The sequence below is a fragment of the Aedes albopictus genome, chromosome 2 (genome assembly GCF_035046485.1).
Source record: "Aedes albopictus strain Foshan chromosome 2, AalbF5, whole genome shotgun sequence".
NCBI lineage: Eukaryota > Metazoa > Arthropoda > Insecta > Diptera > Culicidae > Aedes > Aedes albopictus.
The window spans coordinates 459953110-459967526 of NC_085137.1; the positions used below are offsets into that span (position 1 = coordinate 459953110).

At 40.8% G+C, this 14417-nt stretch overlaps 1 protein-coding gene across 2 annotated transcripts in view; it reads left to right on the forward strand.

The window, feature by feature from the left end:
- Positions 1-2982: 2982 nt before the first annotated feature.
- LOC109418936 (protein rogdi) overlaps positions 2983-14417 on the forward strand; it is a 32298-nt gene continuing 20863 nt past the window's right edge. Inside the window, exons 1-2 of one of the 2 annotated variants that reach the window (XM_062853968.1) lie at positions 2983-3391; positions 13032-13464. In XM_062853968.1, coding sequence (XP_062709952.1) covers positions 3381-3391; positions 13032-13464 — 444 coding nt within the window. In that variant the 5' untranslated portion in view covers positions 2983-3380. Of the gene's footprint in view, positions 3392-13028; positions 13465-14417 lie in introns of both variants that reach the window. The other variant, XM_029873455.2, reaches the window with a different exon arrangement.

The window sequence follows — 14417 nt, forward strand, 5'->3', positions numbered from 1 at the left end:
TCTTGAGAAACTCCTGGAGGAATCTCTAGCGAAACTCCTGGAATCTGTAGAAGAATCCCTGGATAAATTTCCTAGAGGAATCTCTAGAGGCATATGGTTGAATCCATGAAGGATTTTTTAGAGGAATCCATGTAGCAATTCCAGGCAAAATTGCTAAAGAAACCCCAGGAGGAATCCCGGAAGCAATGCCAAGAGGAATTCTTAAGAGTATCCCTAAACAATTCCTGGATGAAGTACAGGATAAATTCCTGGAAAGAATTCTAAGAAGGGTTCCTGTGGGAATTCTTAGAGGAATTTTTAAAATAATCCCTGGAGTTTTGTCATGAAAGAATCACAGAAGAAATTCCCGAAAAATCCCAGGAAGAATTCCTGAAGAAATCTCAGATGGAATTCTACAGAAATCCTGAAGGAATCCTAGGTAGAGTTCGTGGAGGAACTCCTTGAGAAATCCCTGGAGGATTTTCTGAAGAAACCCCAGGCGGAATTCTGGAAGCAATATAAAGGGGAATTCCTAAGAGAATCTCTTAACATTTACTGGAGAAAGTACTTGATTAATTCCTGGAGGAGTTCCTGAGAGAATTCTAGGAGAAATTCTCGAAGGAATTCTAAAAAGTGTTCCTGGGAGAATCCTTGGAGGATTTTTTGAAATAATCCCAGGACTTGTTACTGAAAGAATCACAGAAGGAATTCCCGGATGAATCCCTGGAGTAATTCTTGGCGGAAAACCTGGAGGAATTCCTGAAGAAACCCCATGAGGAATCCCGGAAGCAATCCCATGAGGGATTCCTTAGGAATTCCCAGGAAAGCTTTCTTAACACATTCCTGGAAGAATTTCTGCAGAAAAACCTAGAAAAAATCTGAAGGAATCCATGTCTGCAATAGTTTGTGGAAGAATAATTTCAGGAATCTTTGGATGGACTGCCAAAAGATTTTTTGTACAAAAAAAAGGGTATTCCTTGACTAATTTTTAGATTATCTGTGGTAGAACTGGCTGAATGGATTCGTGGAAAGTATTCCTGCAGAAATACTTTGGATTATTCTTGAAGAAATGTATGAAGAAATCCCTGAAAAAATCTCGGAAGGAGCACTTGCAGAAATACCTATAAAGTCCTAAAGGGATCACATTCCTTTGGGAATCCCCGGAGGAATCCTCGAAAAAACACTAGCGATCAGTATTTCTGCTAAACTAGCTCAACAATAACTCAATTGGACAGTATAATACTCGTGTTTAGTGTAGGTCCCACCCAGCTAGAGGTTCCTGATATGACAGATAGGACATTGCACAATGGTCCGAATCTATGTTTTAGAAAGAAAAAAAATCCCAATCTCTGTTATCGTTAATTTTAGGCGTTTGGTGTCTTCAGAGAAGTTGTTTGCATTTGTTTGCTACATCTTTTCCAAATACTTTTGATTAGGGTGGTCCTAGTCTTAACTCAAATCTGGAATAGAACTTTTTATTTTAAGTCATATGTGATCAAGTTCTTCAGCAAAGTTGTAGGCAATGCTATTTCGAGCAACTTTTCCGAAGACACCCTTCATCCAGCTCTTTATTTGAACGTAGTAGGTAAATTTCAAGTTTTGACTTCAAAAACGGGGGTTTTCACAGCTTATGGATGCAGAACTTTATAACCACTATTATGCTTTTGGTCGAAATACGAAGTGTCCGAACGTGCGAAAATTGATTTTTTACCTACTTAGAAATGTCGCAACTCAATTTGGATTAGTGCATATTGTTGCTCTTAATTAGCTTAATGATGCGCAACAGAAAAAAATAGATTCAAATTTACTTCGCAGCTGCAACTTCGCATGTGCTTCTAGCGACGACTTCGATTTGGTGGTGCGACGATAATATTCTGAATTGCATCTCTAAGTTATTCTGAGCGTATGTTTGTCAAAGGTATTATCAAAGACTAATTATCTTGCAGTGACAGTGCTCGTTTTCATGCCGCGCGTAGAATGCGCCCCTGATATTATCAGTTTCGGCTCAAAACACATCCAGATCATGAATCATGGACAACATTGAATTCCTTTTTTTTGTCAAAACTTCATAGAACATAATAATTATGTTAACAATTATTGTTTGAAAAACAAAAATCCTTCGTTGATCCATGTTTGTGGCATAACTGTTGCTCGTCTCATAAGTCTCTAGACGACGCCTTCTCGCCGGGCGTACTGATTCTTCTCGATTATTATTTGTGTACCTATTTATTTATTTCGGGTTGTTATCACCTCCCAGCTTGACGCGTCTCCGGACCGGACTCTGCTGGTGGAATCACTCGCGTATCTTTATTTCTGACGATTGGAAGCGCGCTCTTTGTCCGATAAGACGGCGACGCACGGAAGAAAGCTCAACGACGAGCAAGGTTTCTTCTTTTTATTGGCCCTAGGTTCCTAACTGGAACACGACCTAACTCTTTAGCTCTTGGTGTTCTTATAGCGCGACCTATGACCATTACAGTGATATTTATTTAAATTTGCATTACAGTGATATTATTTTAAATTGCGATTTTTCGGAATATCATTCCCATGCCTTCACTCACAACCCCAACTGGAGAGTCCCAGGTGAGCCACCTGTCCACCTGTTGAGTGTCTTGCAAGTCTCCCACCGATCTAGAGGTGTTTGTTTCACACTTCGTTTGGGCTTATCGGAAGCGCCTCCTTTCAAAGACACATATTATTGAGTTCGGACATCAAGTGGGGTTGTGCTTGATTAAGGCCGCACGGGACGACGTGTAATTTTTCCTATCTTCCCTCTCTCTCTAACAATTTGCCTCGCGATTTTGAAGAAGCAAATATCAATTTCCATTGCACTGACGTAGCTGAAACTTTAGTCGATTGTGCACCACAAGTGAGCAAATGAACGATCAAATTTGTAGTCAATAATATGAAGTAAAAGTTGAGATTTGCTTCTTACTAGCAACAGAGCAATGGCGGTCGATTCAACCACCGTCCCGTCCGGCCTTAATATTGGGACAAGTATTTCCTATCATCATCCAGTTCAGTTCAATGTTTGCCGCCGGAATAGCTGGATGAGTAGTGGATGGACGGACAGATGGAAGGGACGACCGTGAGTTCGGGATCGTCAAAGTTGCCTAGTTTATAAAACATCATTCATGGAAGAGTCGTATCATATTGACACGATTGATTAGCGGTTGCCGGTTGTTGAAAATAATAAGCAAAGTGTTTAGAGGACGCAATACTACAACCCGATGACGTCCCGGTCTGTAAGATTGATCGCGTTGGACTGAACCAGTGCACGTTGTTTCTGTGGTGGTTTCGAAGTGAACACTTGAGTCCGGTTTGTACCGAGTGGTTGAGATTCCTGTGGCCGGGATTAGAGTGCTCTTGAAGTGAAGTGATTTGGAATATCTGGATTGAACATGCCTAAATTGTAAGTATACGGGAATTAACGAACAAATATTGTAGCTGGGTTATAACTCCATTACATCTATGCCTTGCCAAATCGTTTTACAAACTTGCAAGCTAACCTCGTTTGGAGTGAAGGCGGCTTCGACAGTTTTTAATCTATTACATATTCTTGTGATTAATGAGGCATAACATATGTGTACTCCCCTGAAGATAAACGGTTAAGAAACTGCCAAATCCACCATTATCCAATCAAATAAGATTTTTCGTGATATGCATGAAGAATGTTTGCATAGACGAACATATTTTCGATTGTTTATGAAAAATACGTGCTGCCAGGAGCAAACTCATGGAGAAGCATTATTGCTCGGCGTAGTGTATTTTGAACGACGAAACGTTCGGTTTCAAAACAAATGTTGTTTGGGTGCTCAGTGTTGAACGAGAAAATTGCTGAAAATTGCACTGTATTACCATACTAACTCCGAGGGAGGAGTGTTCAAAGTATGTATGGGCATGGAGTCATCATAAAACTAAAATAACCTCTGCAAGATTACTTGGACTATTCTGTAGCTTAGTTGCTAAAAGCGTCGATTTAGCGAATACGGAGTCGTGGGTTCGAATCCCACCAGAGTGCGACTTAAGTTAATCAAATTAATCGCTCACTCGCTATTGTCCCGTGTGAAAATCAAAACAATAGATGCGCGGGTGTTTAGTGTTCAGTACTGTGTTGTTCTTTGCTGTGTATGCGAGTGTCGAAAAATAGTTTCGCACGATCGTATCGGTTTTAGTGATAGGTCGACTCGAGCACGTGAATGATTTATGATCGGTGAGCTTGTTCCTTGTTTTTCTTTGAGAAAACGCAGTAAATTCTATTAGGTTAAAATCATCCTTCATATATATTTACTCAACAAGAACTGCAAAGTTCGTCACTTCTAGTGTCGGCCATAAATTTGTTTTATTTTAAATAAATTCTACTGTATTTTTGTACAGCCCGTCACCTTATGGTGCTTTTTTTTTTGTTTATATTTATGTGTATTTTAACTTATAGCTAATTCTACACTTGAACACCTTATGGTGCTGGCCACACTGATTTGATCCGTAATTTGCTCCAGTTTGTGCGGTCCGTCACTGTTAGTGTCGGCACAATGTTTTGAATATATTGATTTCATGGCAAGTAGCAAATTGGTTCACCAGTCCTCCCAATTGCGAGGTGACATAACATCTTTTTCATTCCTTAAATTTTCATGGTCTCACCATTCTTCCAAATTGCGAGGTGACACATTTGCGTATCTACTGTACGCAGGGCCGGATTTAGAAATGTGGGGGCCCGGGGCCACAGTGTTATGGGGGCCCCTCTATATAGAGGATATGTTTTTGCATACAGTAGACGTTCGCTCGGTGCAATCGCTTTAACTGTAATGCTTTTCAACTGCAAGTCCGCTAAGTGCAGCAATTTTGCAGTTATCGCACCGCTATCCGTCAAAATGAAATGTCAACAGCGATGCGATGTTTTTCGCATGCACTTTTGTTGCAATGCGATATTTTTCGAATGCACATTGGTTGCATTCTGCAGCAACTGACAGTAATGTGACGTCTGTCAGTTGTCGCAGTTATCGAATTTCATTCGGTAAGTGAAACGTAAACATGTTGCACTTATCGAACGTCTACTGTATATAACATGGGAAAAAATCTAAAAAAACATCAACAATTCTGATACAAATGTATCAATGAAGGTATTACTGTAGTTGTGAAACAATTTGAATAAAGAGCAAAAGAAGTTGATATTCACTAAATTTATTCATAACAGATTTCATTTCTTTTGTTTTCACGCTAAAAACAATGATGAAACATAAATTAAAACATGCTTTTTGCCAGTGTGCTCACAGCATTAGATCCCAGATTTAGTAAAAATTCATACTAGAGTTCACATAGAAACTGCAAGATGAATTTATAGCTGAAATTTACGATAAATCTAGTATAATTTGTAGCGCGTTCGGTAGTGTCGCTTTTGTGAAATTCAAAGAGAATTTCTCTGGAATTCCTGCTGCAATCTCTGATGGAGTTGCTGGTCGATAACAATAAAATATGAAAACTTAACAAAAATTTGTTCTAATGTTACTGCTGGAGTACTGGCGACCTCCCAAAAGAATTTTCAACTTAACTATGAAATCAAAAGGATCATTAAAAAATTTGAAGAAATTTTACCGGGAATCCGTGATAAATTCATAATATAGTTACGGATATAAAATGCTATTGAACTTGAAAATCTTTTGCCGAAAACCTGGACAAATGATTGGCCAATTTCTCCACAAATTTCTTCTATATTTTTTTCTAAAAATCTATTGATGTTATCAGAAGTTCGCCAACGATTCATCCTTATTTCAGTAAGCAAATCTCTCAACTCGTGAAATTTTGACTAAAACTATGCAAAACAATCTGCCTTATATTCTAGATAGATAACCTCCAGAAAATGATGCAACCGTTTTACTGTTCTCCGATTTGAGTAAAATGAAATTTTAGTATTCCAGAAATACTTCTAAATTTCGAAAAAAAATCTTCCAAATCCTCTAAAAGCTCTGTGGTAAATTCTTAAAAATGTTTTCAAAAACCAAGAAAAAAACAAACTTATTCAGCAGGAACTTTTTGACACTTCAATTTACAGAGTTTTGCTTAAGCGTAACTTGGTCATAATTCTAGGGAGGGCCATGGCCATGTCGGTATAGATTTTTATACTCCAGAACTGCTCCAAATATTCTTATTGCCTGAATCTCGTGATTCTGGAGGGGGCCAGGCCCCCTGGCCACCCCTTATTTACGTCAATGGAGATTTGGTGTTTATCAGTACAGAATCTCATCACTTACCAAAGTGAATCCTTGATCTATGCAACTATTATTCCCTCCCTACTATCAAAACTACTTCCCGTGACAACTGTGGAGGGTCCAGTAGTACATACAACCTCTAGTAGCAACGGTTGTCGAACTAACATTTCTTCCCTTCCTCGGTAGTCCGTAAAGACGTGGCCAGTACCGTTATTCGCCACCCAATAAAGTTTGAGCTCTCGAAACGTGTACATTGAGGATGGTGGTAAATCCCAAGCCTCAAGCCTATTGGTTCTCTGTGCAATTTCGCTAGCTCAGATCAATCACGGAGTAGCAACTATAAAGTGTACGGTCACCAATGCTCATGCTCATGCTCATCCATAAAATCAGATTTCCCATTCTGATTCAAATTGTTTAGCTCTTTCTTCGAATCGATCTGTGCATATTCTCGTACAAGATGTTTCCTGTTTTTATTCATGGGTTATTCTTTCAAGTAGTATTAGAATTTTCATTCTTCATGTTGATTCAGGAGTTTCGCTTCTTCAATATGTCGGCAATCTTTGGAATGAATTAGCTTGACACGTTAGTAAAAATTAAAACAATCATTTAGAATATTTTGTATTTATTGTTGTAGGTACTACAGAAATTAGTAACTTGAAAAAAAAATACATCTTCAATCTTATTCATCCTTCCTAATGCATTGAGAAAAAGTTGCACATTATAATTCAGGCCTAAGGGTTAAAAGTGACCCATGAATTTAAAGCTCTTCCAAGAATTATTTTCTGATCCGATTTTCGTTCTTTTGGCATTCATTGAAAGTATGGGTTTGTAGTTCATTTAATGTAATCTATAATTCTAATGGAATAGTATTCTATTCAAACAAACGTCGTTTCAAAATCAAAATCCCTTCATAAATTCCTCGAGGAATTGCTGCAAGCGTTCCTGCTTCAGGAACTTTTCAAAAGATTTATCTAGGAATATCTGTACGTATTTCTTAGTGAATTCCTGCAGGTATGTCTTGAAAAGTTCCGATAGTTTCAGGACTTTTCTGAGAATTTCTCACACAGTTCATTGCAGAGACTTCTGCAGAGATACTTATGTACTTTCAGTCCTGGGCACCCACGGTGGTGCAGAGGACCGAATAGCAAGATTTTCATCCAGGGCGTTTGCCAGTCATCGCCTTGACCTGTGACCAGGCCAAATTTCTGTCGACTTGCTTGATTTCGTTGTTGAGGCTACGCTGCCATGAGCCTCTGGGTCTGCCTCTGCTGCGATGTCCTGCTGGGTACCAGTCTAACGCTTGCTTGCAGATTTCGTTTCCGTCCCTGCGTAGAGTGTGGCCGAACCACCTCCACTTTGGCTCCCGAATTTTTGTCGCTATCGGCTTTTGATGATATCGACGATGGAGCTCCACGTTGGAGATCCAATTGTGAGGCCATCATGCACGAATTATATAAATCAGGCATCTATTGATGAAAACCTGCAGCCTTTGCGTGTTCTCCGCTGATACACACCAGGTTTCACTTTCGTATAGCAGCATAGATTTCACGTTCGAGTTGAAAATTCAGATTTTTGTGCGTCGACTAATCTGGTTGTTTTTCTATACATTTCTCGCAAAAGCAGCCCTCTCATTTTTGATTCGTGAGCCTTTGTCGATCTTGTTGCCGCCATCGGCCGAAATTTGGTTACCAAGATATTGGAAGCTTTCAACATTCTCCACTGATTGCCTAGCTACCGTAAAGCTGGAAGGGTTGACCGTGTTTACATCCAACGATTTGGTCTTGTTGACGTTGATGGTAAGACCTGCCGCTGAGGAGCGATTGGCAAGATCATCGAGCTTGCTGTGCATATCAGAGCGCCGTTGAGCTAGGAGAGCAACGTCATCAGCCAAATCGAGGTCATTTAGGTGCTAATGGGCTGCCACAGCAATCCACGATTTGGTTCACGGTCAACCGAACCTACAAGGATCTCGTCGATTACGATGAGGGGCAGTAGCGGTGATAGTATACATCCTTGCCTCACTCCAGCAACGACCCGGATGAGATCGGACAAAACACCATTGACACATTCTACCGTGATGCTACTTATTCCCAATTTAAACATACTTTTCCAATGAAAACCAAATGTTCTACAGATTAAACTTATTGGAAATTTTACAAGGATTCTGAATATGCAAAAATATTTTAGGGTTTACGGTCTAATTTACGAGTTATAGTGAAAAAAATCTGACCAAAAAGACGTAAAAACGTTGTAACGTCACGGTAGAATGTGTACATTGTGCAGTACTCTGCACGAAAATGCCCTGTACTGTGCTTTAATGAGGCCGATGATTTTCTTAGGGAGACCCTTGCGCCTGAGGGCTCCCAACTTGTTTCCGTGATTGAGACGGTCGAAAGATTTTTCGTAATCAATGAACACCACCAGGTAGAGAGACTCTTGGAATTCATCGATTTGCTCCAGGATGATACGGAGCTAGCAGGATGACACAGGATCGTCCGGCACGGAATCATGCTTGCTGCTGTCGGACAGTTGTGTCAATCTTCTCCTGTATCCGGTTAAGGATCACTTTTCAGAGGACTTTGAGAACGATGCACAGTAACACGATGCCCCGTCAATTATCGCATACAGTCACGTTACCCTTTTTGGGTACCTTTTCTAAGACACCTTGCATCCAGTCGGTCGGAAATGTCGCGGTTCGCCAGAATAATTGATTACAGAATAATTGATGCAGTAGTTGTGTGGGTACTATGGGGTCAGCTTTGAGCGTGACTGATGCTTGAAAAAGGTTTCCAAAGTGCTCGAACCAGCGTTTCAACTAGTCAGCCGGGTCGGTCAGTAACTGTCCAGACGTGTCTTTCACGGGCATCGTATCATTCATCTTAGTCCCACGAAGGCGACGTGAAACATCGTAGAGGAGACGGATGTCGCTGGCGTTTGCGGCTTTCTCGTTTTCGTCGGCTAGGGAGTCCGCCCACGCTCTTTTGTCCCGTCTGCATGAGTGTTTCACTTCCTTCTCGAGAGCCGAATAGCGCTGCCGGGCTACGGCTTTGGCTCCTCGTGTTTTCGCTCGCTCTATCGTGGCATTGACGTTCCTTCGCTCCTCTATCTTCCTTTAGGTTTCATCTATGATCCACTGCTTTCTTCGGGTGCGTAGCTTACCCAAATTATTCTCGCCGATGGCGATGAAGGCGTTCTCGATGTCGTTCCTTTGATCTTCTACGCTTCCATTTGCTGGAATATCCGCAACACGGTTCTCTAGCTCCTCGACGAAGGACCTTTTCACCGCAGTGTCTTCCAGTCGGCGTGTGTTGAACCGGCGCCCGATTTTCTCCTCGTGTCGCTGGATCCTGGTAATGCGCAGTCGGATTTCGCCGATTAGGAAATGATGGTCGGACGCAATGTCGGCGCTACGTTTGTTCCGCACATCAGGAAGACTCCGTCTCCATTTTCGGCTGATGCAGATGTGGTCGATATGATTTTCCGTGACGCCATCACTTGAAACCCATGTCACTTTGTGCCCCGGGCCCCCACAATGTAGGGGCCCCCACAAAACACTTTTTACTTGCTAAACATTAACAAAAACAAAGAAAAGCTTATTTGTTCATGGCTTTTATACCTCCGAGGGGCCTCCACATCCGCTCTGGCCCCGGGCCCCCACAATCCTTAATCCGGGCCTGAGCCCACACCATGATAAAGTAGCGTTTTCATCATTCTTGCACACGAAAACATCTAAGTTTGTAAGCGAAACTCCACGTTTGTTGTTTAAATGAGCCCCTAGTAAACGGTATGGATCAGGAGTTGATATTGACTGCCACTCCCCAACCTGCTTTGCACATAACTCTTGGAACGCTTTGTACAAAGCCGCCAAAAAAGCAAGTCCTAAAAAGGTACAGTTGTGGTCCATGATGGCTGTTGTGAGATATCAGCAACGATCGTACACAGGAAAAGTATGTCACAATTTAATGGACGCTTTGATGGTTCTTGAAGGAGGTCCTAAGCTATACGATCTTTTAAATGTAAGCGTGTAATTAACTATGATGGTTTAATAATAATTATAAATATTTCAGGCATTAGAACTCTGCAGAGACATCCACAGAGCATGTTTAATAGAAAAATTGGATCCAGACTATACCACGTTGAAGGCTAGGTTTGGAAAAATATGGGAGACCCTTAATTTGCCGAATTTCTCAAAGTTTTAATCACCACTGTCACGTCGGTTTGTCGGTGCTTTCAGCCCTTGGCTGGTTCGTCTCCAATGCTGTATTGGAACCACAATACGCGCACAATAAAACCAACGGTACTAGAGATTTCAATAAATGGTCCGTTGTTACTCCGTTACTCTATCGTTTTGAACAATAAGAATTAATGGGGCATGTTCGGTGTAGTACTAGATTTGTAGTAATGAGCTGAATTTTAGTATGGTGAGAAGGTCAATTCTCCGTTTCTGCAATGAAATGGTACAAAAAGCGTGGGTATTATGATTCCTTGCCTAAATTGATGCTGTTTGAGCAAAACTTTGGATAACTACGTTGTTTATGTTGCAAGAAATGAACAAAACAACAAACCGTTACCCAAAGTTTTGCTCAAACAGCATCAAATTAGGCAAGGAATCATAATACCCACGCTTTTTGCACCATTTCATTGCAGAAACGGAGAATTGACCTTCTCACCATACTAAAATTCAGCTCATTACTACAAATCTAGTACTTCACCGATCTGTCCTATTGAATATTTGAACTAATGGTAAGCTAGCATTCATTTTTAGCGTGATGTACAATACATTCTGTTGTATTTCTATGATCTTTATTCCAGGTATGATTTACTGATGAATTTTTGAATTGAGAATGCAGTGTGGTTAAGATTAATGATTAAATAAGATTTATTTATGACTATGCTTAATGTTTTTTTTGTCCTTATCCAAATCACTACGTATGATAAAATTTATGATTCCTCATTTGCGGTCTAATGGATATGGCAATTTCAGTAGTTCTTATATTGCGGATTTAATAAGAGCTAGTTTCAGGAGAAACATCAGAGAATACAAATATGGCTGCCACTATGGCCGATTTGATCCCCTACTCACGTTTTCAAGAGCACTGATCTTGAAAATTCGTAAACAAATGCTCTCGTTTTGGAAAAGCTGCCTCTTTCTGCAAGTGAGCAAAGCCAGGATAAACGAGTGCGGCTTGGTTTGATGCTTCATACCTCAGATTAGTGCCTCTTAAAGTTCGTATGCAAAATTGCAATGGGACTTCTTGATGTTTCACCTTCACGCCACTGCACGGTGAGAAATCGAATGAAAATCTGTGAACGTGGTCCATCCGTTTGCTCCGCACTGTAATACATTTTCACTTATTATCCGCTTATTACTAAAGTTTATCAAAGAAATGCTGTCATCCTTTCGCTTTCTGAAATATCTCGATTTTATATTTAAGAAAGCGAAAGGATGACAGCAATTTGCAGTTAAATTTATTCCTTTTAAAGCAAAAATGAACCGGTGTGAATCAAAAATACTGCTATTCTTGGGTAGTAGGATCGTAAGAACAGCTTATCAACTTCAACATCGGTGAAACAAAATGTATCACCGTGCTCTGTTCGAACTGATAACGAACGAATGGAATCAGCGCTCCCAGATATTTTTTTCTGAATCAGTTTCAACACTGACCTGTTTTTCGGTAATTGGGTTGTTTAGTGAATAAAATATTGCTATTTTCTATAGCATAATCGAAAGGGCTCATTTTTCTGAGTATAACGTGATTTTATTGGATTCCAATACCTTTGTTTTGATGGTTTAATTAACAAAACAGTTTTAATTTTCGTGAATAGAATGACAGTTCAATCGATAAAGTGACAGTTCAACCCGAACAAAAAATTTCCCCATACAAACTTTAAATGCATTTTAAAAATAGTTCCCGGACTCCAAAAATTATGAAATTTTGGATTTCGACTAATTTTTGGGCGGTGAATCCGAATATAAAATAATCCGGATACCCCTAAAGAACCCAATTGTTCGGATATTGTTCGTGCAGTTGAAAATCGGAATTTTTCAGTGGTGTGACACAGCTGTCAAACTCGGTACGTCGCCGCTCTACACATCATCTTTTTTGGTACGGTACGTTTTGGTATGTACCTACTTTCTGGTCGGTTTACCCTCACTTTCTCCTGATTTTCGGGTGTGTGGCTCGTGTGTTGTATAGGGCACTGCACTGTTTTGATTTTGTATGGGACTTTGACGTTTCGTGGCCTTGTTGTTTACAAAATTTCTGTAAGAGTGAAAGAGAAGGAGAGATTTTCATGCAGTGCCCTATTGTGAACAATAAAAGCAGTCATAAACTAATAAAATTTACCATGTCATGGTCATTTTTTATCCGGGTCTCTTTTCTGCAAATTAAAGTGACAAGATGCAAAATCCTTTCCTTAACCTGATACAAAGTTGTAAAACTGACAGGCTTACGTACGATTAATACTATTTATTACAAATTACAAAATTTAATTCATACAAAACTTTTTGTATTTATAATTGGCAGCCCTGATGCCAACGAACGCTTGCCCGCTCGCTTTCTCTCATCAGTGACAGTTCACTCGCGGTTGCGTTGGTGGTCGGGCAGCAAATAAGAATCCGAAAAGAAACATCAAAACATTCTCGTTTTTTTGCGTGCAGCTTTCTGCATCGGATTCGCGTTTAACTTTTAATCCCGTGAGCAAGTACGTGTAGGTCGAAATAATAAATATTCCTCAGTTTATCAATCCGTTAGCAACATTAAAAACCGTGTGTGATATGTGATTGTGGGCTAATTGAGTGCGTTTTTCGTTTTCGTTTCTCTTGCCTCTCGGATACATCAGCAGCGGACCGAACTGGTTTTCGAAGCCCCAGTCGCGGAAAAAGTCCAAAGGTCCTCCGCCGTCGAAGGGAGTCACTTTGGTAAGTTTTGCCGACGAGGAACAACCGCCTGGATCTGGTGGTCCGGTACCACCGCAAAAATCGCCCCGGAAGCACCACAATCGACACCATCCCGGTGGTAAGTCCCCGCAACCGAGTCAGGTGTCGTGGGCGAGCAGTGAAGCAGGAGGAAAAGGAGGAGGCAGTGGAAGTGGAAGTTCTTCGTCTCGAAGTGCAGGAGGGGCAGAGGGAATCTTTTCCCGGCAGAGCAGCATCCGACAGAGCGCAACCAGCCAGCGAAGTGGTTTTTCCTCGTCGGGACCCAGCAGGAGGCCGCCGCCAGTGAGACGACCGAAGAGAGCGATGGCCGATACCGAGAAGGAGGAAGCTGTGAACTTGGTGAGTGGCCTGCCTAATCATATGTGCGTGTTGTTCGTAAGTCTCAAGGAGCACAAGCTCATTCTCTGTTTAGATATTAGTGTGTTGATGTGGCCTTGCTTTTATTATTGTTTTGGCTTGACGACACAGTCTCGTTATCGCGCTTCTCGCTGTTTATCGTTAGTTTAGTTTAGTTTTAATAATCACCACTCCTCGGCGATTGGGGGATGGATGACATGAATAATTTATTGTGGGGGTGGATAGTAGCATTCGTAGAGCTTCTTCGGTCAGGATTTCTCAATTTGTTAATCACGAGTCATTGATTCCATCAGGAGTTTTATTTTTTATTGAATTTCTGTTTTTAAACAAATGTTACGACGGTTTCAGGTTGATTACGCTGTCTTCACAAACTTTTCGCTCCAAGTTTTTTTGTTGGAAATAATTCTGCATCAACATGTCTAAAGGGTCTAACTCGTTTTGTGAACAAACATTGTTTCTGTCGCTGTAGGGTCTATCTCGATCCACCCACGCATCTGGGGGCAGTTATCAGAAAGATCTATCTTCGCTCTTTCTGATAACGGCCCCCAGATGCGTGGGTGGATCGAGATAGACCCTACAGCGACAGAAACAATGTTTGTTTACAAAACGAGTTAGACCCTTTAGACATGTTAATGCCGAATTTTTCGATCAATTTTATTGATATACCCATTCGCTTCCTTAACTCTAGTGTACGATTTTTGTAATATTCTGTGTAAAGAAAGCCTATGGCTATAGCTCTTTACCACAGCGGGTTAAGGACAACAGAACGTCCTGAAGATTCAGGCTTCTGAAGTCAGTTTCACTTAATAAGTGTTTACCGAGTACTCGGAAAAGCAGTTGCGCCAAAACTGCACAGTTACATTTCAAATGATACGAAGTTCCAAAATCGGATTCACAGATATCACATACAAACGAATCAGCTTGCTGAATATTCG